This window comes from Oncorhynchus mykiss, chromosome 12 (assembly GCF_057628025.1).
Source record: "Oncorhynchus mykiss isolate SJ-2025 chromosome 12, ASM5762802v1, whole genome shotgun sequence".
Classification (NCBI taxonomy): domain Eukaryota; kingdom Metazoa; phylum Chordata; class Actinopteri; order Salmoniformes; family Salmonidae; genus Oncorhynchus; species Oncorhynchus mykiss.
The window spans coordinates 661292-687702 of record NC_143033.1 but is presented as its reverse complement, the minus strand read 5'-3'; the positions used below and the strand labels follow the sequence as shown (position 1 = coordinate 687702).

The 26411-nt window shown below is 47.0% G+C and overlaps 1 protein-coding gene across 5 annotated transcripts in view; it reads left to right on the top strand.

Annotated features, from left to right (window-relative positions):
* Positions 1–26411, top strand: part of katnal2 (katanin p60 subunit A like 2) — a 41595-nt gene that overhangs the window by 1330 nt on the left and 13854 nt on the right. The window contains exons 2-14 of one of the 5 annotated variants that reach the window (XR_016484788.1): positions 4246–4336; positions 4608–4678; positions 4776–4942; positions 5235–5271; positions 5413–5536; positions 7533–7631; positions 8312–8374; positions 10546–10623; positions 11094–11192; positions 12362–12425; positions 12524–12642; positions 12722–12827; positions 14554–14664. Coding sequence is in view for 2 of the 5 variants with exons in the window: in XM_090191415.1 (XP_090047541.1) it covers positions 4286–4336; positions 4608–4678; positions 4776–4942; positions 5235–5271; positions 5413–5536; positions 7533–7631; positions 8312–8374; positions 10546–10623; positions 11094–11192; positions 12362–12425; positions 12524–12642; positions 12722–12813; positions 14554–14664 (1175 nt within the window). In the remaining 3 variants the exon portion in view is untranslated. Of the gene's footprint in view, positions 1–3993; positions 4337–4607; positions 4679–4775; positions 4943–5234; positions 5272–5412; positions 5537–7532; positions 7632–8311; positions 8375–10545; positions 10624–11093; positions 11193–12361; positions 12426–12523; positions 12643–12721; positions 12828–14553; positions 14665–26411 lie in introns of those variants that run through there. The other 4 variants (XM_090191415.1, XR_016484787.1, XR_016484789.1 and 1 more) reach the window with 4 other exon arrangements.

Below are 26411 nucleotides of genomic sequence, written 5' to 3'. Positions count from 1 at the left end.
TTTGGCCCTGTCCGGGGGTGTCCTCGGAGTGGGCCACAGTGTCTCCTGACCCCTCCTGTCTCAGCCTCCAGTATTTATGCTGCAGTAGTTTATGTGTCGGGGGGCTAGGGTCAGTTTGTTATATCTGGAGTACTTCTCCTGTCCTATTCGGTGTCCTGTGTGAATCTAAGTGTGCGTTCTCTAATTCTCTCCTTCTCTCTTTCTCTCTCTCGGAGGACCTGAGCCCTAGGACCATGCCCCAGGACTACCTGACATGATGACTCCTTGCTGTCCCCAGTCCACCTGGCTGTGCTGCTGCTCCAGTTTCAACTGTTCTGCCTTATTATTATTCGACCATGCTGATCATTTATGAACATTTGAACATCTTGGCCATGTTCTGTTATAATCTCCACCCGGCACAGCCAGAAGAGGACTGGCCATCCCACATATGCTCTCTCTAATTCTCTCTTTCTTTCTCTCTCTCGGAGGACCTGAGCCCTAGGACCATGCCCCAGGAATACCTGACATGATGACTCCTTGCTGTCCCCAGTCCACCTGACTGTGCTGCTGCTCCAGTTTCAACTATTCTGCCTTATTATTATTCGACCATGCTGGTCATTTATGAACATTTGAACATCTTGACCATGTTTTGTTATAATCTCCACCCGGCACAGCCAGAAGAGGACTGGCCACCCCACATAGCCTGGTTCCTCTCTAGGTTTCTTCCTAGGTTTTGGCCTTTCTAGGGAGTTTTTCCTAGCCACCGTGCTTCTTCACCTGCATTGCTTGCTGTTTGGGGTTTTAGGCTGGGTTTCTGTACAGCACTTTGAGATATCAGCTGATGTACGAAGGGCTATATAAAATAAATTTGATTTGATTTGATTTGTGTCTGGAAGTAGCTAGCAGTGTGCGCTCTGGACGCTCCAACAGCCGAAACGCTCGGGGATTTAGCAGCTGACAATCTGATAGAGCACACTCCAGAGCACACTCCGGCGTAAATTTACGAACGCCCAGAGCACACTCCGGCGTGAATTTACGAACGCCCAGAGCACACTCCGGCGTAAATTTACGAACGCCCAGAGCACACTCCGGCGTGACTATACGAACGCGCAGAGCACACTCCGGAGTGAATTTACGAACGCCCAGAGCACACTCCGGCGTGAATTTACGAACGCCCAGAGCACACTCCGGCGTGAATTTACGAATGCACCCATAGTTGATGAGAGACTTGGTCGTCTGGTTCGGTTAGGTGGCAGCAAGTAGCAACAGTACCTGTTAGGGTTGCGTAAATTCGAATCTGGTATCAGGTATCTGGTAACAATGAGTCACCGATTGTATACTATGTATTTTTTATTAGCTAAGTAATAAATGGCAAATGCAACTTTCGTATATATGGGCTCTCTGTCCCACCTCGCAGGGCAAACAGAGAACTGACAGGATGTATGTAAACAGTTGTTCTTATACTGTGATAGATATAGTTCCAACCCGTCTGTTGGCCTGTCACAGTAGAGGCTGGGCGTGGTTTAAATTTGCCCAGCCTATCGCAGGCGCTCAAGCGGGTCCCCGCCTCTTGGCGCTTCTTGGAGTCCTCCCTCCGTCGTCGATGTATAGATTCCTACTGTTATCACCCCCTAGTTATAACAGTTGCTCAGTTCCTGCTATTGTGTTGTTCAGTATTTTTCCATTTCAGTTAAACCTCGTGATGACCACCCCTTCCTATCACAACTTTGTAAGATTTTTTTTTTTTATTATTTTTTTTATTTCACCTTTATTTAACCAGGTAGGCTAGTTGAGAACACCTTTATTTAACCAGGTAGGCTAGTTGAGAACACCTTTATTTAACCAGGTAGGCTAGTTGAGAACACCTTTATTTAACCAGGTAGGCTAGTTGAGAACACCTTTATTTAACCAGGTAGGCTAGTTGAGAACACCTTTATTTAACCAGGTAGGCTAGTTGAGAACACCTTTATTTAACCAGGTAGGCTAGTTGAGAACACCTTTATTTAACCAGGTAGGCTAGTTGAGAACACCTTTATTTAACCAGGTAGGCTAGTAGAGAACACCTTTATTTAACCAGGTAGGCTAGTTGAGAACACCTTTATTTAACCAGGTAGGCTAGTTGAGAACACCTTTATTTAACCAGGTAGGCTAGTAGAGAACACCTTTATTTAAACAGGTAGGCTAGTTGAGAACACCTTTATTTAACCAGGTAGGCTAGTTGAGAACACCTTTATTTAACCAGGTAGGCTAGTTGAGAACACCTTTATTTAACCAGGTAGGCTAGTAGAGAACACCTTTATTTAACCAGGTAGGCTAGTAGAGAACACCTTTATTTAACCAGGGAGGCCAGTTGAGAACACCTTTATTTAACCAGGTAGGCTAGTTGAGAACACCTTTATTTAACCAGGGAGGCTAGTTGAGAACACCTTTATTTAACCAGGTAGGCTAGTTGAGAACACCTTTATTTAACCAGGTAGGCTAGTTGAGAACAAGTTCTCATTTGCAACTGCGACCTGGCCAAGATAAGGCATAGCAGTGTGAACAGACAACACAGAGTTACACATGGAATAAACAATTAACAAGTCAATAACACAGTAGAAAAAAGGGGAGTCTATATATACATTGTGTGCAAAAGGCATGAGAAGGTAGGCAAATAATTACAATTATGCAGATTAACACTGGAGTGATAAATTATCAGATGGTTATGTACAGGTAGAGATATTGGTGTGCAAAAGAGCAGAAAAATCAAAATAAATAAATAAAAACAGTATGGGGATGAGGTAGGTGAAAATGGGTGGGCTATTTACCAATAGACTATGTACAGCTGCAGCGATCGGTTAGCTGCTCAGATAGCAGATGTTTGAAGTTGGTGAGGGAGATAAAAGTCTCCAACTTCAGCGATTTTTGCAATTCGTTCCAGTCACAGGCAGCAGAGAACTGGAACGAAAGGCGGCCAAATGAGGTGTTGGCTTTAGGGATGATCAGTGAGATACACCTGCTGGAGCGCGTGCTACGGATGGGTGTTGCCATCGTAACCAGTGAACTGAGATAAGGCGGAGCTTTACCTAGCATGGACTTGTAGATGACCTGGAGCCAGTGGGTCTGGCGACGAATATGTAGCGAGGGCCAGCCGACTAGAGCATACAAGTCGCAGTGGTGGGTGGTATAAGGTGCTTTAGTGACAAAACGGATGGCACTGTGATAAACTGCATCCAGTTTGCTGAGTAGAGTGTTGGAAGCAATTTTGTAGATGACGTCGCCGAAGTCGAGGATCGGTAGGATAGTCAGTTTTACTAGGGTAAGTTTGGCGGCGTGAGTGAAGGAGGCTTTGTTGCGGAATAGAAAGCCGACTCTTGATTTGATTTTCGATTGGAGATGTTTGATATGGGTCTGGAAGGAGAGTTTAGAGTCTAGCCAGACACCTAGGTACTTATAGATGTCCACATATTCAAGGTCGGAACCATCCAGGGTGGTGATGCTGGTCAGGCGTGCGGGTGCAGGCAGCGAACGGTTGAAAAGCATGCATTTGGTTTTACTAGCGTTTAAGAGCAGTTGGAGGCCACGGAAGGAGTGCTGTATGGCATTGAAGCTCGTTTGGAGGTTAGATAGCACAGTGTCCAAGGACGGGCCGGAAGTATATAGAATGGTGTCGTCTGCGTAGAGGTGGATCAGGGAATCGCCCGCAGATACAGCAAGTCACACCATGTGCTCAATATTGTTACATACAAACACAAGGACAAAGCATCTGCTGGGCTGTTATCTACAGTTTTGCAACATGCAGGTCACACCATGTTACTCCGTTATTGTCACACACAAACAGGCAAGTAGCAAGCAGTTGTTTAATCTCATAATGATGCCCCAGTGCACAAATGCAGACACCTCACACAACCAACATCAGATAATATTTAATCATATATATGCTAATGGCTATAATGTAAAATACAGAATCCAACATACCTATGGGGCGGAGTTATGGGAGAGACCCGAATCAGCTTCCAAAACTTTTGTTTGTTCGTCGCTATGGTCAGTAATGCCGCGTTCATAACACCTGGGAACTCGGAATCTCAGACTTCAGTGCGTTCAAAACAAATGGGAACTCGGGGACAAAACGAGCTCCGACTGGGAAAAATCAATTTGAACGGAATTCCAACCCCGGTCTCTTTCTAGAGCTCCGACATGCCGACCTGAAGATCACTGACGTCGTGATTTTGTCTCGTATGTTTCGAGTTCCCAGTTGTCTTAAACACAGCATTTTGCCCAAACCAGAAACCACAAAGTGTCACGCCGACAGATCGCAACATCCACAATGGAGCTTTCTTATCAATCTATCAGAACCGCGAATCAAGCAAGAGAGGCGGTGAGTATTGTTTAGATCAATGTGGCTTAATATACAAAGGAATCACTATATTTTTCGCATCGTGTTTGTATTAAGTAAGTTAACTTTCACAAGCTAACCAGTTAGCTAGCTAGGTGCATGAGTCATTCAGCGTCCACTGTTGCCTAGGCAGTCTGTCTTGGTGCTGTGTGGTGAATATGGTGCTGGAACAGAAAGCTGATCATGTTGCAGATGTCTGGTTGTTACCTGGCTTATCATTATATTACACTGATTAACTCGTTTCTTACATTAGGATGAAATGAGAACAGAGTCCAGAAGAAGAAATCTACTCATATTAATCTTTCATCATTTAATGGAGGCAGGGTAAGTCAGTGTGATATACTGCATATCTAGTCTGATTCCTGTAAAGTAGCCTAGGTCTACAGAGGGCTCGACTTGAACATGACTATGTTGTTGACAGGTACATGGATGCTGCCAGTGCTCTGGAACAGGATACCAATGTCTGCTTCCGGCAGTTTGAAGTGTGTGACAATATAGACCTGGACACAGTGTTGATGGAGTATGAGAGTTACTACTTCATCAAGTTCCAGAGATATCCCAAACTAACCAAGAAACTGCCAGAACCAGGTTGGCGTGGCGACAGAATCTCACTTTAATCATTTAGATGTTTGTATTATTATAGTGCCATGCATCTTCAAGGATGCCCAGCCCACGTGGGCTCATAAGACACTGCATTTTCTGTAGCAAAACAAAATAATAATGTATACATACACAAATACACAATTTCAATGAAAACCTATTGAAAAAGAACCTGCCGTTTCAGAGATATAGGTTATGTTGTGGTAATATGTGGTGATGCATCATATCATTAATTGCTATGTGTTTTGGGTTATCTCCTGTTCATCTCTTTTCAATCTAGTTGAAAGTAGACATGCAAGAAGTTGTGGAAAAAAGAGGTGAGCCTTTTTTCTCTGTTAAAACAAGCTTCAGAGTATGGTGTTGGATTTCTGGAATGGCTCAATATCAGTGTTCTGTGTAGCTCTTAGCTGTCTGCTGTGTTCTGTCTGTCCGTCCGTCTACCTGTCTGTGTCCTTCAGGGTCCCCTGCACTGGAGTTCAGCCCCTGCCCAGAATAAACTCCTCCCACAGACCCCCCTCCAGGGGTGGAGTCAAGAAGACAAAACCCAAGATGGTGGTCAAGGACGCCATTAAAGCTGTTGGTGTACGTTTTCACGCCACTCTGTTTCAAACAATCAAATTAGTTTACTGAATGTGCTTACATTTCACTATAGACACACCAGATGGAACAGGCTGTTTGTACCATGTGACATCCCAAATGGCACTATATTCCCTATATAGAACCGTATGGGACCTGGTCAAACAGTGCACTATATGGGGTAGAGGTCGACCGATTAATCGGAATGGCCGATTAATTAGGACCGATTTCAAGTTTTCATAACAATCGGAAATCTGTATTTTTGGACACTATTAAAAAAAAAAAAACTTTATTAAAATAAAGCACCTTTATTTATCAAGGCAAGTCAGTTAAGAACACATTCTTATTTTCAATGACAGCCTAGGAACAGTGGGTTATCTGCCTTGTTCAGGGGCAGAACGACAGATTTTTACCTTGTCAGCTCGGGGATTCGTTTTTGCAACCTTCCCGTTACTAGTCCAACGCTCTAACCACCTGCCTTACATTGCACTCCACGAGGAGCCTGCATGGCAAGCTAACCCTAACCTGTTACGTGAGGGCAGCAAGAAGCCAAGGTAAGTTACTAGCTAGCATTAAACTTATCTTATAAAAAACAATCAATCTTAACATAATCACTAGTTAACTACACATGGTTGATGATAATACTAGTTTATCTAGCGTGTCCTGCATTGCATACAATCGATGCAGTGCCTGTTCATTTCTTATCGAATCACAGCCTACTTTGCCAAACTGGTGATGATTTACACTGTTGTTGCACCAAACCTAACCATAAACATCAATCAATGCCTTTCTTTAAAATCAATACACAAGTATATATTTTTAAACCTGCATATTTAGTTAATATTGCCTGCTAACATGAATTTCTTACAACATGGGAAATTGTGTCACTTCTCTTGCGTTCCGTGCAAGCAGTTTGGGCCACCTGGCTCGTTGTGAACTGTGTGAAGTCCATTTATTCCTAACAAAGACCGTAATTAATTTGCCAGAATTGTACACAATTATGACATAACATTGAAGGTTGTGCAATGTAACAGCAATATTTAGACTTCGGGATGCCACCCGTTAAATAATATAGGGAACGGTTTCGCATTTCACTGAAAGAATAAACCTTTTGTTTTCTAAATGCCAGTTTCTGGATTTGACTATATTAATGACCAAAGGCTCGTATTTCTGTGTGTTATTATGTTATAATTAAGTCTATGATTTGATATTTGATAGAGCAGTCTGACTGAGCGATGGTAGGCAGCAGACTCGTAAGCATTCATTCAAACAGCACTTTCGTACGTTTGACAGCAGCTCTTCGCTGTGCTTCAAGCATTGAGCTGTTTATGATTTCAAGCCTATCAACTCCCGAGATTATGCTGGTGTAACCGATGTGAAATGGCTAGCTAGTTAGCGGGGTGCGCGCTAATTGCGTTTCAATCGGTGACGTCACGGGACGGAAGCTATACTGTTACACTGGCAATACTAAAGTGCCTATAAGAACATCCAATAGTCAAAGGTATATGAAATACAATTGGTATAGAGAGAAATAGTCCTATAATTCCTATAATAACTACAACCTAAAACTTAACTGGGAATATTGAAGACTCATGTTAAAAGGAACCACCAGCTTTCATAAGTTCTCATGTTCTGAGCAAGGAAGTGAAACGTTAGCTTTCTTACATGGCACATATTGCACTTTTACTTTCTTCTCCAACACTTTGTTTTTGCATTATTTAAACCAAATTGAACATGTTTAATTATTTATTTGAGGCTAAATTGATTTTATTGATGTATTATATTAAGGTAAAAGAAAAGTAGCCATTCAGTATTGTTGTAATTGTCATTATTACAAAAAAAATACAAAATCGTCCGATTAATCGGTATCGGCTTTTTTTGGTCCTCCAATAAACGGTATCGGCGATGAAAAATCATAATCGGTCGACCTCTAATATGGGGAATAGGGGGCCATTTGTTCCTGCTGATCACTATGATTGGCAGATACTGTTGATGGTTGCAGGAGAACGGGGGGCGCTCCTCTCCTCCAGAGCCGACAGAGTTCGGCCTGAATGTTTCCCCCATCATCAGGAACGGAGCAGGAGAAGGACAGATGAAGAAGGTAGGGAACGGAAACACACACACACACAAATACACAGTTTTTTTACAACTAACCTTGAGAGGGGACACACAATTCAGTCCCATTCTAAATCCTATTTTTCCTAATCCTAACCGTAACCCTAGCTCCTAAACCTAACCGTAACCCTAGCTCCTAATTCTAACCCTAACCCTAGCTCCTAAACCTAATCCTAACCCTAGCTCCTAAACCTAATTCTAACCCTAGCTCCTAAACCTAATTCTAACCCTAGCTCCTAAACCTAATCCTAACCGTAACCCTAGCTCCTAATCCTAACCGTAACCCTAGCTCCCAAACCTAATCCTAATCCTAACCCTAGCTCCTAAACCTTATCCTAACCGTAACCCTAGCTCCTAAACCTAATCCTAACCCTAGCTCCTAAACCTAATCCTAACTGTAACCCTAGCTCCTAAACCTAATCCTAACCCCCCTAGAAATAACATTTCACCTTGTGGGGACAAACCAAATGTCCCCAGTTGGTCCACTTTTTGTTTCAAATCAAATCAAAGTTTGTTTACTATTCTAGTGGGAACTTCTGGTCCTCACAAGTATAGTTAAACACGTCCACAGACACATACACACAGTGTCAAAGTGTTTCATGAGTTTTAGCTGCTGGTATTTTGCTATGTTGATAGTCCTGTGGTTGTGTTGCTTTTCTCTGTTAGGGTCAGCTGATTGACTGCAGAGGCCTTATCCAGGATGCATCCAACAGTCTGTCAGAACCCATGGTACTGTACTCTGACCCCTAACCCTACCGTCCAGACCCCATGGTACTGTACTGACCCCTAACCCTACCGTCCAGACCCCATGATACTGTACTGACCCCTAACCCTACCGTCCAGACCCCATGGTACTGTACTGACCCCTAACCCTACCGTCCAGACCCCATGATACTGTACTGACCCCTAACCCTACAGCCCAGACCCCATGATACTGTACTCTGACCCCTAATCCTACCGTCCAGACCCCATGGTACTGTACTGACCCCTAACCCTACCGTCCAGACCCCATGATACTGTACTGACCCCTAACCCTACAGCCCAGACCCCATGATACTGTACTCTGACCCCTAACCCTACCGCCCAGACCCCATGGTACTGTACTCTGACCCCTAACCCTACCGTCCAGACACCATAGTACTGTACTCTGACCCCTAACCCTAATGTCCAGACCCCATGATACTGTACTGACCCCTAACCCTACCGTCCAGACCCCATGGTACTGTACTCTGACCCCTAACCCTACCGTCCAGACCCCATGATACTATACTCTGACCCCTAACCCTACCGTCCAGACCCCATGATACTGTACTCTGACCCCTAACTCTACCGTCCAGAACCCATGATACTGTACTCTGACCCCTAACCCCATGATACTGTACTCTGGCCCCTAACCCTACCGTCCAGATCCCATAGTACTGTACTCTGACCCCTAACCCTACCGTCCAGACCCCATGATACTGTACTCTGACCCCTAACCCTACCGTCCAGACCCCATGATACTGTACTCTGACCCCTAACCCTACCGTCCAGATCCCATAGTACTGTACTCTGACCCCTAACCCTACCATCCAGACCCCATGATACTGTACTCTGACCCCTAACCCTACCGTCCAGAACCCATGGTACTGTACTGACCCCTAACCCTACTGTCCAGACCCCATGATACTGTACTCTGACCCCTAACCCTACCGTCCAGACCCCATGATACTGTACTCTGACCCCTAACCCTACCGTCCAGATCCCATAGTACTGTACTCTGACCCCTAACCCTACCATCCAGACCCCATGATACTGTCCTCTGACCCCTAACCCTACCATCCAGACCCCATGATACTGTACTCTGACCCCTAACCCTACTGTCCAGACCCCATGATACTGTACTGACCCCTAACCCTACTGTCCAGACCCCGTGATACTGTACTCTGACCCCTAACCCTACCGTCCAGATCCCATAGTACTGTACTCTGACCCCTAACCCTACTGTCCAGACCCCGTGATACTGTACTCTGACCCCTAACCCTACCGTCCAGACCCCATAGTACTGTATTTGTAGTCTGACCCCTAACCCTACCGTCCAGACCCCATGATACTGTACTGACCCCTAACCCTACAGCCCAGACCCCATGATACTGTACTCTGACCCCTAACCCTACCGCCCAGACCCCATGATACCGTACTCTGACCCTAATGTCCAGACCCCATGATACTGTACTGACCCCTAACCCTACCGTCCAGACCCCATGGTACTTTACTCTGACCCCTAACCCTACCGCCCAGACCCCATGATACCGTACTCTGACCCAAATGTCCAGACCCCATGATACTGTACTGACCCCTAACCCTACCGTCCAGACACCATAGTACTGTACTCTGACCCCTAACCCTAATGTCCAGACCCCATGATACTGTACTGACCCCTAACCCTACCGCCCAGACCCCATGATACTGTACTCTGACCCCTAACCCTACCTTCCAGATCCCATGATACCGTACTCTGACCCCTAACCCTAATGTCCAGACCCCATGATACTGTACTGACCCCTAACCCTACCGTCCAGACCCCATGGTACTGTACTCTGACCCCTAACCCTACCGTCCAGACCCCATGGTACTGTACTCTGACCCCTAACCCTACCGTCCAGACCCCATGGTACTGTACTCTGACCCCTAACCCTACCGTCCAGACCCCATGATACTGTACTCTGACCCCTAACCCTACCGTCCAGACCCCATGGTACTGTACTCTGACCCCTAAAGTCCAGACCCCATGACACGGTACCCCCCCTTAACCCATGGTAACGTATACAGTCTGATCATATGCACACAGACCATGGAAGAGCTATGTGTAGAGGTCATTTCAAACCTCAAACCACAAAATGGTGTTCTCTTCTCTCTAGGAGCCTCTTCTGAAACCCCTCAGCGCCTTCATTGGGATGAACAGTGAGATGAGAGATCTGGCTGCTGTTATTAGCAGGGTAAGAGCTGTTATGAGCAGGGTAAGAGCTGTTATGAGCAGGGTAAGAGCTGTTGTTAGCAGGGTAAGAGCAGTTATGAGCAGGGTAAGAGCAGTTATGAGCAAGGTAAGAGCTGTTGTTAGCAGGGTAAGAGCTGTTGTTAGCAGGGTAAGAGCTGTTGTTAGCAGGGTAAGAGCTGTTGTTAGCAGGGTAAGAGCTGTTGTTAGCAGGGTAAGAGCTGTTGTTAGCAGGGTAAGAGCTGTTGTTAGCAGGGTAAGAGCTGTTGTTAGCAAGGTAAGAGCTGTTGTTAGCAAGGTAAGAGCTGTTGTTAGCAGGGTAAGAGCTGTTATGAGCAGTTATTAGTCGTTGAAGACGTTCTTTTAATCTGTAATACTCAGGTGAAACACTAGAGGACTGAAGAGCTACCATTGTATGGAATGTGTGTGTTTATTAATGAATGTCTGAGCTCTACCCCTCTCCTCTCTCTAAAGGACATCTATTTACAGAACCCCGCTGTGCGCTGGGATGACATTATAGGCCTGCAGGCCGCCAAGCGATTAGTCAAAGAGGCTGTCGTCTACCCTATTAAGGTACAGGCCGTAAGCACCATGCTCTTTCTCTGCTGCTGTACCACTTCCATTCTACTTCTGAATATGTCTACACTAAAAGCAGTAGGAAACAAGGTGCTGTTATTCGTGAAGGTATGGTCCATCTTAGAGTACGGCCCATCTTAGAGTACGGTCCATCTTAGAGTACGGCCCATCTTAGAGTACGGTCCATCTTAGAGTACGGTCCATCTTAGAGTACGGCCCATCTTAGAGTACGGCCCATCTTAGAGTACGGCCCATCTTAGAGTACGGCCCATCTTAGAGTACGGCCCATCTTAGAGTACGGTCCATCTTAGAGTACGGCCCATCTTAGAGTACGGTCCATCTTAGAGTACGGTCCATCTTAGAGTACGGCCCATCTTAGAGTACGGCCCATCTTAGAGTACGGCCCATCTTAGAGTACGGCCCATCTTAGAGTACGGTCCATCTTAGAGTACGGCCCATCTTAGAGTACGGCCCATCTTAGAGTACGGCCCATCTTAGAGTACGGCCCATCTTAGAGTACGGCCCATCTTAGAGTACGGCCCATCTTAGAGTACGGTCCATCTTAGAGTACGGCCCATCTTAGAGTACGGTCCATCTTAGAGTACGGTCCATCTTAGAGTACGGTCCATCTTAGAGTACGGCCCATCTTAGAGTACGGCCCATCTTAGAGTACGGCCCATCTTAGAGTACGGCCCATCTTAGAGTACGGCCCATCTTAGAGTACGGCCCATCTTAGAGTACGGCCCATCGTAGAGTACTGTCCATCTTAGAGTACGGCCCATCTTAGAGTACGGCCCATCTTAGAGTACGGCCCATCTTAGAGTACGGCCCATCTTAGAGTACGGCCCATCTTAGAGTACGGCCCATCGTAGAGTACGGCCCATCTTAGAGTACGGCCCATCTTAGAGTACGGCCCATCTTAGAGTACGGCCCATCTTAGAGTACGGCCCATCTTAGAGTACGGCCCATCTTAGAGTACGGCCCATCTTAGAGTACGGCCCATCGTAGAGTATTGCCCATCTTACAGTACGGCCCATCTTAGAGTACGGCCCATCTTAGAGTACGGCCCATCTTAGAGTACGGCCCATCTGACAGTACGGTTGCTGCCCCGACATTGTAATTTGATCTGACTCTATAGAACTAACATTCCTTCATTCTGTCCTTAGTATCCACAGCTATTCACTGGCATCCTGTCTCCATGGAAAGGTCTGCTGTTATACGGACCTCCAGGTAACACCTACACACACACCTACACACACACACCTACACACACGCACACACACACACCTACAGACACCTCCACACACACTCCTAACCTCTCCTCTCAGGTACAGGTAAGACACTGCTGGCCAAGGCTGTAGCCACAGAGTGTAACACCACCTTCTTCAACATCTCAGCCTCCAGCATCGTCAGCAAGTGGAGAGGAGACTCTGAGAAGCTGGTCAGGGTACGTGGCTGTCTGATGTCCCTGTATGAATGTTACAGACTGATGTTAATTAGTTGACATAATGCACTCCTCTCTCCAGGTGTTGTTTGAGCTGGCTCGCTACCATGCCCCTTCCACCATTTTCCTGGATGAACTGGAGTCAGTTATGAGCCAGAGAGGGACTGGAGGAGGGTGAGTTACGGAGGGTGAGTTACGGAGAGAGTGAGTTACGGAGAGAGGGGAGGGGGAGTTACGGAGAGAGGGGAGAGTGAGTTACAGAGAGAGGGGAGGGTGAGTTACAGAGAGAAGGGAGGGTGAGTTACGGAGAGAGGGGAGGGTGAGTTATAGAGAAGGGAGGGTGAGTTACGGAGAGAGGGGAGGGTGAGTTATAGAGAAAGTGGAGGGTGAGTTACGGAGAGAGGGGAGGGTGAGTTACGGAGAGAGGGGAGGGTGAGTTACGGAGAGAGGGGAGGGTGAGTTACAGAGAGAGGGGAGGGTGAGTTACGGAGAGAGGGGAGGGTGAGTTACGGAGAGAGGGGAGGCTGAGTTACGGAGAGAGGGGAGTGTGAGTTACGGAGAGAGGGGAGTGTGAGTTACGGAGAGAGGGGAGTGTGAGTTACGGAGAGAGGGGAGTGTGAGTTACGGAGAGAGGGGAGTGTGAGTTACAGAGAGAGGGGAGTGTGAGTTAGAGAGAGGGGAGTGTGAGTTAGAGAGAGGGGAGGGTGAGTTACGGAGAGAGGGGAGTGTGAGTTACAGAGAGAGGGGAGTGTGAGTTAGAGAGAGGGGAGGGTGAGTTAGAGAGAGGGGAGGGTGAGTTACGAAGAGAGTCGAGGGTGAGTTATAGAGAAGGAGTGGGGGAGGGCAGTTATAGAGAAGGAGTGGGGGAGGGGAGTTATAGAGACGGAGGGGGAGTTAGAGAAGGAGTGGGGTAGGGCCGTTATAGAGAAGGAGTGGGGGAGGGGGAGTTAGAGAAGGAGTGGGGTAGGGCCGTTATAGAGAAGGAGTGGGGGAGCGGAGTTATAGCGACGGAGTGGGGAAGGGAGTTAGAGAAGGAGTGGGGGAGGGGGAGTTAGTGGGGGAGGGGGAGTTACAGAGAACGAGTGGGAAAGGGGGAGTTAGAGAAGGAGTGGGGGAGGGGGAGTTATAGTGGGGGAGGGGGAGTTAGAGAAGGAGTGGGGGGGGGGTTAGTGAAGGAGTGGGGGAGGGGAAGTTATAGTGGGGGAGTTAGAGAAGGATTGGGGGAGGGGGAGTTAGAGAAGGAGTGGGGGAGGAGGAGTTATAGTGGGGGAGGGGGAGTTATAGTGGGGGGGTTATAATGGGGAGGGGGAGTTACAGAGAACGAGTGGGGGAGGGGGAGTTAGGGAGGGGGAGGGGGAGTTACAGAGAAGGAGTGAGGGAGGGGGAGTTATAATGGGGGAGGAGGAGTTATACTGGGGGGGTTATAGTGGGGGGAGTGGAATTATAATGGGGGAGGGGGAGTTAGTAAATGCTGCTCTGTTTTTTTAATGCGGCTCTGTGTTTTTAATGCGGCTCTCTGTGTTTTTAATGCGGCTCTGTGTTTTTAATGCGGCTCTGTGTTTTTAATGCGGATCTCTGTGTTTTTAATGCGGATCTCTGTGTTTTTAATGCGGCTCTCTGTGTTTTTAATGCGGCTCTCTGTGTTTTTAATGCGGCTCTCTGTGTTTTTAATGCGGCTCTCTGTGTTAATGCTGCTCTCTGTGTTTTTAATGCGGCTCTCTGTGTTTTTAATGTGGCTCTCTGTGTCTTTAATGCTGCTCTCTGTGTTTTTAATGCTGCTCTCTGTGCTTTTAATGCTGCTCTCTGTGTTTTTAATGTGGCTCTCTGTGTTTTTAACGCTGTTCTCTGTTTTACTAATGGATTTATGTGTTATTAATGCTGCTCTTCGTTCTCTGTGTTGCTGTCCTGGTCCAGAGGAGAGCACGAGGGCAGCAGAAGGATGAAGACAGAGCTTTTGGTCCAGATGGATGGATTGGCCCGATCTGATGATCTGGTTTTTGTCCTGGCAGCATCTAACCTTCCCTGGTAGGTCTAACCCTAACCTTCCCTGGTAGGTCTAACCCTAACCTTCCCTGGTAGGTCTAACCCTAACCTTCCCTGGTAGGTCTAACCCTAACCTTCCCTGGTAGGTCTAACCCTAACCTTCCCTGGTAGGTCTAACCCTAACCTTCCCTGGTAGGTCTAACCCTAACCTTCCCTGGTAGGTCTAACCATAACCTTCCCTGGTAGGTCTAACCCTAACCTTCCCTGGTAGGTCTAACCCTTACCTTCCCTGGTAGGTCTAACCCTAACCTTCCCTGGTAGGTCTAACCCTTACCTTCCCTGGTAGGTCTAACCCTAACCTTCCCTGGTAGGTCTAACCATAACCTTCCCTGGTAGGTCTAACCCTAACCTTCCCTGGTAGGTCTAACCCTAACCTTCCCTGGTAGGTCTAACCATAACCTTCCCTGGTAGGTCTAACCCTTACCTTCCCTGGTAGGTCTAACCCTAACCTTCCCTGGTAGGTCTAACCATAACCTTCCCTGGTAGGTCTAACCCTAACCTTCCCTGGTAGGTCTAACCCTTACCTTCCCTGGTAGGTATAACCATAACCTTCCCTGGTAGGTCTAACCATAACCTTCCCTGGTAGGTCTAACCCTAACCTTCCCTGGTAGGTCTAACCCTAACCTTCCCTGGTAGGTCTAACCCTAACCTTCCCTGGTAGGTCTAACCATAACCTTCCCTGGTAGGTCTAACCCTAACCTTCCCTGGTAGAACTAACCCTAACCTTCCCTGGTAGGTCTAACCCTAACCTTCCCTGATAGGACTAACCCTAACTAACCTTAACCTACCCTGGTAGGTCTAACCCTAACCTCTCTAACACAAACCTACCCTAGTAAGACCTGGCGTTTGTCCTGGCAGTCTCTAACCTACCCTGGTAAGTCCTGCCGTTTGTCCTGGCAGTCTCTAACCTGCCCTGGTAAGACCTGGCATTTGTCCTGGCAGTCTCTAACCTACCCTGGTAAGTCCTGGCGTTTGTCCTGGCAGCCTCTAACCTACCCTGGTGAGACCTGGCAGCCTCTAACCTACCCGGATGAGACCTGGCGTTTGTCCTGGCAGCCTCTAACCTACCCTGGTAAGTCCTGGCGTTTCTCCTGGCAGCCTCTAACCTACCATGGTAAGTCCTGGCAGCCTCTAACCTACCCTGGTGAGACCTGGCAGCCTCTAACCTACCCTGGTGATACCTGACAGCCTCTAACCTACCCTGGCGTTTGTCCTGGCAGCCTCTAACCTACCCTGGTAAGTCCTGGCAGCCTCTAACCTACCCTGGTGTCATGACGTTGGCCTCTTTGGGTATAACAAGCCCCATCCCCCACTCCCTGCCTCCCCCTTTCCTCCTTCAACTACGTTGCTGTGGTCAGAGAGGCGTTGTATAGAGAGAGTATATTTTCATAGAGGACAAAGGAAATCCTTCCACCTCACAGAACTTGAGGTACGAACAAATTTCATGTTCCGGAGAAAGTATAAAAGATGGGTGAAGAATCCAGCTACGAACTGGTCCGTTTGTCACAACTTGGGGAAGCTCAATGGAGACGGTGTGGCCACATTACCATAATGCTGTTTATATAATAGCCCCAGATATGAGGTTTACATCTAATTGTAGTATAAGATGAATGAGTGAGTATGATACTGTTTGTATAATTGTGTAATATGATTTTGGACTGTTTAATGAAGAAAAGTACAATTCCCTTTTGATTTGAACTAAATCAAAGGACCGCGCCTGAGCCCAGTTAGGGTCAGGCCTCCTGGACCGCCTCTGAACCCAGTTAGGGTCAGACATCCTGGACCGCCCCTGAGCCCAGTTAGGGTCAGACATCCTGGACCGCCCCTGAGCCCAGTTAGGGTCAGACATCCTGGACCGCCCCTGAGCCCAGTTAGGGTCAGGCATCCTGGGACAGCCCCTGAGCCCAGTTAGGGTCAGGCCTCCTGGGACAGCCCTGAGCCCAGTTAGGGTCAGACATCCTGGACCGCCCCTGAGCCCAGTTAGGGTCAGGCCTCCTGGGACAGCCCTTTTTCGTCCCTTCCGAATAAAACCCCCACTCGGGTTTTCGATCAGCAGACCGAGCTTACCTCAATTACGAGATGGCTAAAGGTTGCAGACCTTGTTTTTCTCCATTAGGAGGACAAAGGTTGTGGACCATTGCTGAATTTTTTTAATCATACCACGTGGTTAAACTCTTAGACTATCGATACCGACAGAATAAGAACAAGTTAATTACTAGTCTGCAGCTAGGAATTCGGTATCACTGAACGCGAAGAACGACAACCGCCGAAACATCCATTCTATAACAAAAATAATGAATGTCACTCTGAACTATCCACAATAACCACGACACACAGAGAGAGAGAGGGAGAGAGACGGACAATTCTACAAAGGAAATGAACTTTTCCAGCGATCAAGACGACACACTGAGCGTAAACATATATATATTTATTGCAATTGTTCCTGAATGAGTGAGTGTTCATGTGCAAAGGATTAGCATTTCAATTGTTATAATTATCACTTTGTCGTGACTTCTTAGTCTACCCCCACTTCCCCTTTTGTCTAACAAGCCGCCATGCCGGTTTAGCCCACTAGGGCACATTCTCATTTCATGTAACCACATTTACCATATTTACTGTTTGTTTATGCATTTCTGTGAATTACTTAGTTAGTAATAAATAAATTATTTAAGACAATTGATGTATGGATGACTGGGTTCGTGCAGATAACCAACAATTTATGACGTTTGGAATGAGACTAACGTGAGGTAAAGTACATAATTCATTAATCAGAAGATTATGGATCAGATATGAAAATATCTGAAAAGACACAACATTTATGACGCCCCCGGGTAAGGAATCTAAGATAGAATTAGACTTTGCTGTGGAATTCTATATATCAATTGTGCAAACAGAATTGTACAAACAGACTGCTTTGTATACATTCAAATTGGTTGTGTGTGTGTGTTCCCATTGGAAGAGGCTACAGAGCGCCTCCGGTAGTGGTTTTTAGCGTCAGAGCAATGAGTGATAAATTCCAGATTTAGTCCGTTAGGCCAAACATATTAACTTCTAGAGCCAGAAAGGTTAGAAATTAAAAGATATTCTTTCTTTCCGAGCCGAAGTATTTTTGCCCGCCTACCACACTACACCAGTGTGGACTGACTACAGCACTACACCAGTGTGGACTGACTACAGCACTACACCAGTGTGGACTGACTACAGCACTACACCAGTGTGGACTGACTACAGCACTACACCAGTGTGGACTGACTACAGCACTACACCAGTGTGGACTGACTACAGCACTACACCAGTGTGGACTGACTACAGCACTACACCAGTGTGGACTGACTACAGCACTACACCAGTGTGGACTGACTACAGCACTACACCAGTGTGGACTGACTACAGCACTACACCAGTGTGGACTGACTACAGCACTACACCAGTGTGGACTGACTATAGCAGTACACCAGTGTGGACTGACTACAGGCATACCCGTATTATGTACCGTGTCGCTCCAGGCAACATAACTCTAGCAAAGTATGCCGAAAGGTTTAATGTGAGATGTCACTAGTAAACCCACCCTTTCCATGGTGAGAGGACCCTATTTTGTGCTTAGAACGTGATATTTCTGAACAATTTAGGATTACGAGATGCTAAACTAACAGAGGGGGAACATTTTTCACTTCCTGTGTTCCGTTTAAAATCCTCCACCTTCCGTGACGGAAGTCCCGCCCTTTGTACTTCCGTTTGATTTCAGCATTCTGCATCACTGCTGGTGAAGAATCACAAGTACATTTCTTAAAATAAGTGTTGGAAATCCAAACGTGGATCACGTTAAAATAATCCAGCAACCTCAATTGCTTGGGTCTCATTCAATTTATTTATTTAAATTGTTGGACATACCTTTCTAGGTTCTTCCAATTAAACGAGACACCTTAAACTTTGCAATAGTAACCTAGATGAACCAACTTCCCAGGTTAATTTAAAATGTAATACCCAGATAGCCTATCCAGGTATGATATCATTATCATTGATTAATTCAATTTGCTTTTGCAAATTCATTCACGTCAAACTTCCACAGTACTGTCCAGTACTGATGGTTCATTAACGTCTATAAATAGATTAAAATCATCTTTGCAACTCCCAATATATTCCAAAACCAAACTTTGGAAAATTAGGAAAAACATTTTTTCCTTTCAAAATGTTCTAATAATGTGCAAGCTATCAGAGGGGGTAGTCCCCACTCGCTATCAGAGGGGGTAGTCCCCACTCGCTATCAGAGGGGGTAGTCCCCACTCGCTATCAGAGGGGGTAGTCCCCACTCGCTATCAGAGGGGGTAGTCCCCACTCGCTATCAAAGGGGGTAGTCCCCACTCGCTATCAGAGGGGGTAGTCCCCAATCGCTATCAGAGGGGGTAGTCCCCACTCGCTATCAGAGGGGGTAGTCCCCACTCGCTATCAGTGGGAGTAGTCCCCACTCGCCCGCTAATTAGTGAACCTCCACCCGCAAATGGATTGATCTCTGACCTCAGCAGCGATACCAACCCTAATTATGCCATTAGTGGAAAAGCAGACAACAACGCTTTCCAAAATCAACCATCGGGCGCAGGCCTCTCCAGTCTAGCCCTGATGTCTTGCCACCCAAGATTGGCATCTGTCCAATACCGCAGTGCACAGCTGAAGCACGAGCAGTTAATGGGAGACATAAAGGGACAGAGGGAGAGAACCGGGAAACCAATGACAAATGCTGAAAAGGGAAAAATTCTGCTAGCTATGGAATTGCGCTTGAAAACGAAACAATTAAATGTAATTGCAAAAACGTATGACGATGAACAAGTACAAGCTCTTCAACAAAATTGTCTTCTACAGGAACAAGGATCATATGCTACAGGAACAACTCGATTTAGCCAAAACTAAATACGATGATGTTCACGCCAAACTAGATAAATCTGAAGAGTTATCTACAAACAGGAGCGCTCAACTTGATAACATGCATGCAGTTTTGTTGAACGTTACTCAAAGTAACACGATTCTACTCAAAACGCTGCAGGCCAAAGACGATCAGTTAATGAACACAATGACAAAGGTGGATGACAAATCAGCAGAACTCATTGAAGTCGCTGACCAAATGAATGATGAGAGAACTCAGGTGATGAAGATTAAAATATTGATTTCTAAGCAAGTGGAGGAAATCTCATCACTGAATCTTTCGCTCCGTACTCAAGACCTCTATCTGCAAGCCATGACAGATAAGTTTGAGACCGAAAGGAGCAAGTGTGACACTCAAGTGTCCAAAATCAGTACTCTAAGCGCTCAAGTGGACTCTGCAATGCAGGTACCATCTGGAGGAAGTCCAGAATGGTCACGCTCTACAGCGGGATTACCAATCCAAGCAACCGGAGCCCAAGCCTGTCCCTCAGTCTTCTCCTCTTGGCCATTCGGCACTGAGTAATATTGCGCTTCTTGGCCAACAACAACAAGGCTTGGCTTCTCCTCTTGGCCTTTCGGCCCCAATCTCTCCAAAGGATGAAGCCAACCCTTTCCGCCCGCTTGGCGCAGAATACCTTGACAAACTCATCAAGAATTTCCCCACCTTTGACCCCGTTCCAGGTCAGCCAAACGATACTGAGACGTTCCTAGCTGACATAGAGGACGCGTTGGATGGCTACCCGAACGCTACGGGTTCTGACAGGGTTTACCTGTTGAAGCAAACGTCAAATAGACACGTGACAAGGTTCACACACTGAGAGCACGAGAGAGAGCGCTGGCTAACACCGGCTGGCTAACACCGTCAAACAAGCTCGGAACGAACATCCACAAGCTTACTATCATAGGCTTTGTTCAGCTTACTTTGGCCTACTCACTGAAACAGGCATGGAAGACCTGTTACCTTTTAAACAAATGTTCCTGTCGAACATGTATCCTACCGTCATTACCTACTTGGGCCCTGCCCCCCACGTTGGCTTGCCTATCTTACAACTCAGAGAGCTTACAAGCACAGCTTTTGAAGCATCAAAAGTTCACAACGCTAAGAGCCCTTACCAATCGGTTTTGAAGTTTGACCAGGAGCACCCACTCCAGTTAGAGGGTGCATTATCAGGTATTGGAGCGTTGAGAGATGATGCACAACAACAGTTTCTACCACAAAACTATGATTCCAAAAACCTCCGCGGTCTAAATAACTGTAAAGTACGTCTCCATCAACATGACTACCGCTACAATCGACCTGTTCACTACATTCCTGCAACCAACCCACACAAAGTGTCAGAGCACAAGGGTAACAAAGGGTTGAAGGATGATCAAAACGTAGACCAATGTTCTCCAGAAGTTCCACTACGTGAAGAACTAAAGCGAGAAACATTTGAGAAAAGGGTAAAAGATAAGTCACAAGGACCAGACGGGGAATTACCGGACACCAGGTCTGCAGGAATTAACACCCATAGCAAGGACTAGACGGGAAATTACCGGACACCAGGTCCGCAGGAATTAACACCCATAGCAAGGACTAGACGAGGAATTACCGGACACCAGGTCCGCAGGAATTAACACCCATAGCAAGGACTAGACGGGAAATTACCGGACACCAGGTCCGCAGGAATTAACACCCATAGCAAGGACTAGACGAGGAATTACCGGACACCAGGTCCGCAGGAATTAACACCCATAGCAAGGACTAGATGGGGAATTACCGGACACCAGGTCCGCAGGAATTAACACCCATAGCAAGGACTAGACGAGGAATTACCGGACACCAGGTCTGCAGGAATTAACACCCATAGCACGTTAAAGTTCTAATCTCTCCCGCTCTCATTCAAGACCCTATCCAGGGCCCGCTTGATCAAGAAACAAGCCCCCAGTCTTTGTCTATAGACTATAGACTATAGACTCTATAGACTGATACATATAGACCACAGGCTTTGTCTATAGACTCTGACATAAAGGTTGTGAAGAAAAAGGTCAAACACTTCGTTAAAGCCACGCCCACTCAAAATCTGAAAAGTCCATCTGCTTCCACCTTGAACAGAAATGGCACATCACGTCGTTGCGAACGACCACTCCACTTTGTGGGAAATATGTCCACTAACCATGAATCTAAATGGCCATACCTGGAATCAATCCTGGAGGACTGCTTAACTTGTCATGCGCTAATTGATTCGGGTGCGACAATATCACTCATCTCTCAAACATTGTTTGATGATCTCAAAAGGGCTTTGAAGCCAACTAAACGTTGGTTAAAAGTGGAACGATGCGACACTACACTTCGAGGGGTCACTCAGACTACCTCGTCTCTCACATTGAGAGTCACGCTGAAACTACACTTCAAGGACATATCGCTCGTTCACCCTGTGTATGTTACCAGCCTCAAAACTGTAACCCTGCTACTTGGCGCAGACTTGATGGATCGGTTACTCTCATTGATGGATTGGAAAACCAACCAGGTATGGTCACAGGCCACCGTGCCTTCTCCACTGACCACACTGTCTACCCCTAACGCTAGCTGCAACGCAGTCATTCACGAGGCGTATCTGTCCCCAGGAATACCTGACATGATGACTCCTTGCTGTCCCCAGTCCACCTGACTGTGCTGCTGCTCCAGTTTCAACTGTTCTGCCTTATTATTATTCGACCATGCTGGTCATTTATGAACATTTGAACATCTTGACCATGTTCTGTTATAATCTCCACCCGGCACAGCCAGAAGAGGACTGGCCACCCCACATAGCCTGGTTCCTCTCTAGGTTTCTTCCTAGGTTTTGGCCTTTCTAGGGAGTTTTTCCTAGCCACCGTGCTTCTACACCTGCATTGCTTGCTGTTTGGGGTTTTAGGCTGGGTTTCTGTACAGCACTTTGAGATATCAGCTGATGTACGAAGGGCTATATAAATAAATTTGATTTGATTTGAAAGCACCCATTGGGAAAAAGACATTTAGAAACCTTTTGGGGCAGAATCCGATCCAAGGAGATATTACGATATCTCGACACATTCCATCAGCCAACTTGATTGACCATTATTTTCATGATTTCGAGCCAGCTGTCTCTGTGAATAAGCTATTTCCCTCCTTGCAGTCATGCAGTACGGTAGTTGATGTGGAATCCTCTTGCCCTTCGGACACGTCCGCAAGCACTGCGGCCGTATCAACAAGAAAACATTGATGCGCAGAGTATACTCTGCTTCCGATGATACACCTTCCATTTTGTTGGGGACTGTCACCCCTTACAATGACACTAATGGCGTCAGTCCAGCAACTGACCCGATGACTCCCACTGGTGAAACACTTTGGGATATCACAGACCGATATCCTCGTCTCACAGGTACTGAAGTGGTTGCCACACATAGTGGAAGACACAGTGAGTTGTAGTAAAAACTAATACAGACTTCCTTGACACCAATTCTGACTGACCTCCAGGCATTGACCTGAAAATTACCTGACTACGTCAGACTCATTCTGAACAAGTTGTAATCTGCCAGGATACTTGGTTTTCTTACTTTGACATGCGCGCTTGTGTAAGCATAAACACACATGCACAACAGAACATCCAATTAGGATTTATGCTAGGATCACTTAATGGTCCAAGCAAAATACCAACCTTAGTAAAGTTGAACATTTACTTCTAGGCCTTTGACTCTACAGCACTCACAAGTTTTCTTCCCAGAAGTCCATAGGTCATCTCTGTAGACTGCCAAAACTAGTGCCTTACAGCTGTAAACGTATCATATAGTTATCAACTTAGGATAGTCCCTAAGCAACACACCAAGTAGGAAAACCCTAGATATGGCATTAGAGACAATGCCATGCTAGTCATTTTGCCAGAACATTGGACGTACAGTATATAGAATACAGTCCAATTAGATGATTTTTGTGTGAGAACTATATTTTGTATATCTTTTGTTTATGCTTTCATTCCTTTTCGGTTCAGTTCCTTTGACACTTAGGAAGTGATAGAGCCATAAACAAAGTCCCCATACAACCATCACTTAGAGCCACAATGCCGCTCATTGGAGAATGAATGTAATTATATACATTTCATGAGTGTGTGCGTTGTTAACATCTGCCTAAGTTACTGCCCAGATCTTCCAGTCTGGACGACAACCCGACTATGGGTCTGGAACGGCGACCCAAAAAACGGACACCCACGGCCCATCCTTCTGGCGGCATGCCCCGCTGTCAGGGAGCCTACCAAGGTAAACCACCAGAGGGGGGGGGGACCGCAATGGCGATCACCAACCAGGACATCCCCTGGCCCTCCCTGGGGTACTTTGCAGCTTCCAGGGAACCTACTAAGGTACATCACTAGAAGGGACCGCAACAGAGGACCGCCCCTGAGCCCAGTTAGGGTCAGGCCTCCTGGGACAGCCCTTTTTCGGCCCTTCCGAATAAAACCCCCACTCGGGTTTTCGATCAGCAGACCGAGCTTACCTCAATTACGAGATGGCTAAAGGTTGCAGACCATGTTTTTCTCCATTAGGGGAGACAAAAGTTGTGGACCATTGCTGAATCTTTTAACCTGTAACGGCTGTCTTCCTCCGACGAGGAGGAGGAGTAGTAAGGATCGGAGAACCAATGCGCAGCGCGGTACGTGTTCATGCTCTTTATTAAAACAAGCGAACACTGAAACAAAACAATAAACGACACGTGAAATATCCGTGTGGAACACACAGACACAGAAAATAAACACCCATGAAACACAGGTGGAAAAAGGCTACCTAAGTATGATTCTCAATCAGAGACAACAAATGACACCTGCCTGTGTTTGAGATTCATACCAGGCCAAACGCAAAACACAACATAGACAAACCCACCCAACTCACGCCCTAAAACAAGTCAAAGGAACTAAGGTCAGAACGTGACAGTACCCCCTCCCCCCAAAGGTGCGGACTCTGGCCGCAAAACCTGAACCTATAGGGGAGGGTCTGGGTGGGTGTCTGTCCGCGGTGGCGGCTCTGGCGCGGGACGTGGACCCCACTCCACCATAGTCTTTGTCCGCCTCCTCAACCGCCTCCGTGGCCTCTTTCGAGCGGCGACCCTCACCGCTGACCTCGGACTGTGAACCCTAGCAATGGGTCCCGAATGGACAGGAGATTCCGGCAGCGCCTGACAGGCGGGAGACTCCGGCTGTGCCGGAGTGAAGGATGACTCCAGCCACGCCGGAGTGACAGGTGACTCCAGCCGCTCCGGACAGACGGGCCCACTCCGGACAGACGGGCGACCACGGCCGCTCCGGACAGACGGGCGACCCCGGCCGCTCCGGACAGACGGGCGACCCCGGCCGCTCCGGACAGACGGGCGGCTCCGGACAGACGGGCGACTCTGGCAGCACTGGACAGGCAGGGGCACCTGTCGGGAGGAGACGGAGAGACAGCCTGGTGCGGGGGGCTACCACCGGAGGGCTGGTGTGTGGAGGCGGCACCGGATAGACCGGACCGTGGAGGCGCACTGCAGGTCTCGAGCACCGAGCCTGCCCAACCCTATCTGGCTGAATGCTCCCCGTAGCCAGGCCAGTGCGGCGAGGTGGAATAGCCCACACTGGGCTGTGCTGGTGAACCGGGGACACCATGTGTAGGGATGACATTTTTGGGGCTGCCTCTCGGGCTTCCAGCCGCGCTGCTGTGCTGCCTCCTCATACCACCACCGTTCAGCTCTCGCTGCCTCCAGCTCTGCTTTGAGGCGGCGATATTCTCCAGCCTGAGCCCAGGGTCCTTCTCCTTTCAAAATCTCCTCCCATGTCCAGGAGTCTTGAGATTTCGGCCGCTGCTGCTGCCCGTTCCCACGCAGCTTGGTACTTTGGTGGTGGGTGTTTCTGTAACGGCGGTCCTCTGACGAGGAGGAGTAGTAAGGATCGGAGAACCAATGTGCAGCGCGGTACGTGTTCATGCTCTTTATTAAAACAAGTGAACACTGAAACAAAACAATAAACGACACATGAAATAACCAACCGAAACAGTTCCGTGTGGAACACACAGACACAGAAAATAAACACCACGAAACACAGGTGGAAAAAGGCTACCTAAGTATGATTCTCAATCAGAGACAACAAACGACACCTGCCTGTGTTTGAGATTCATACCAGGCCAAACGCAAAACACAACATAGAAAACGGAACATAGACAAACCCACCCAACTCACGCCCTAAAACAAGTCAAAGGAACTAAGGTCAGAACGTGACATAACCATACCACGTGGTTAAACTCTTAGACTATCGATACCGACAGAATAAGAACAAGTCTTTGATATTAATTACTAGTCTGCAGCTAGGAATTCGGTATCATTGAACGCGAAGAACGACAACTGCCGAAACAACCATTCTATAACGAAACAAATGAATGTCACTCTGAACTATCCACTATAACCATGACAGAGAGAGAGAGATGGACAATTCTACAAAATAAATTAACTTTTCATCAGCGATCAAGACGACACACTGAGCGTAAATATATATATTGATTGCAATTGTTCCCGAATGAGTGAGCGTTCATGTGCAAAGGATTAGCATTTCAATTGTTATAATTATCACTTTGTCGTGACTTCTTAGTCGACCCCCACTTCCCCTTTTGTCTAACAAGCCGCCATGCCATACTGTTTGTTTATGCATTTCTGTGAATTACTTAGTAATAAATAAATGATTTAAGACAATTGATGTATGGATGACTCATACATGACAATTTACGACGTTTGGAATGAGACTGACGTGAGGTAAAGTAAATAATTCATTAATCAGAAGACTATGGATCAGATATGAAAA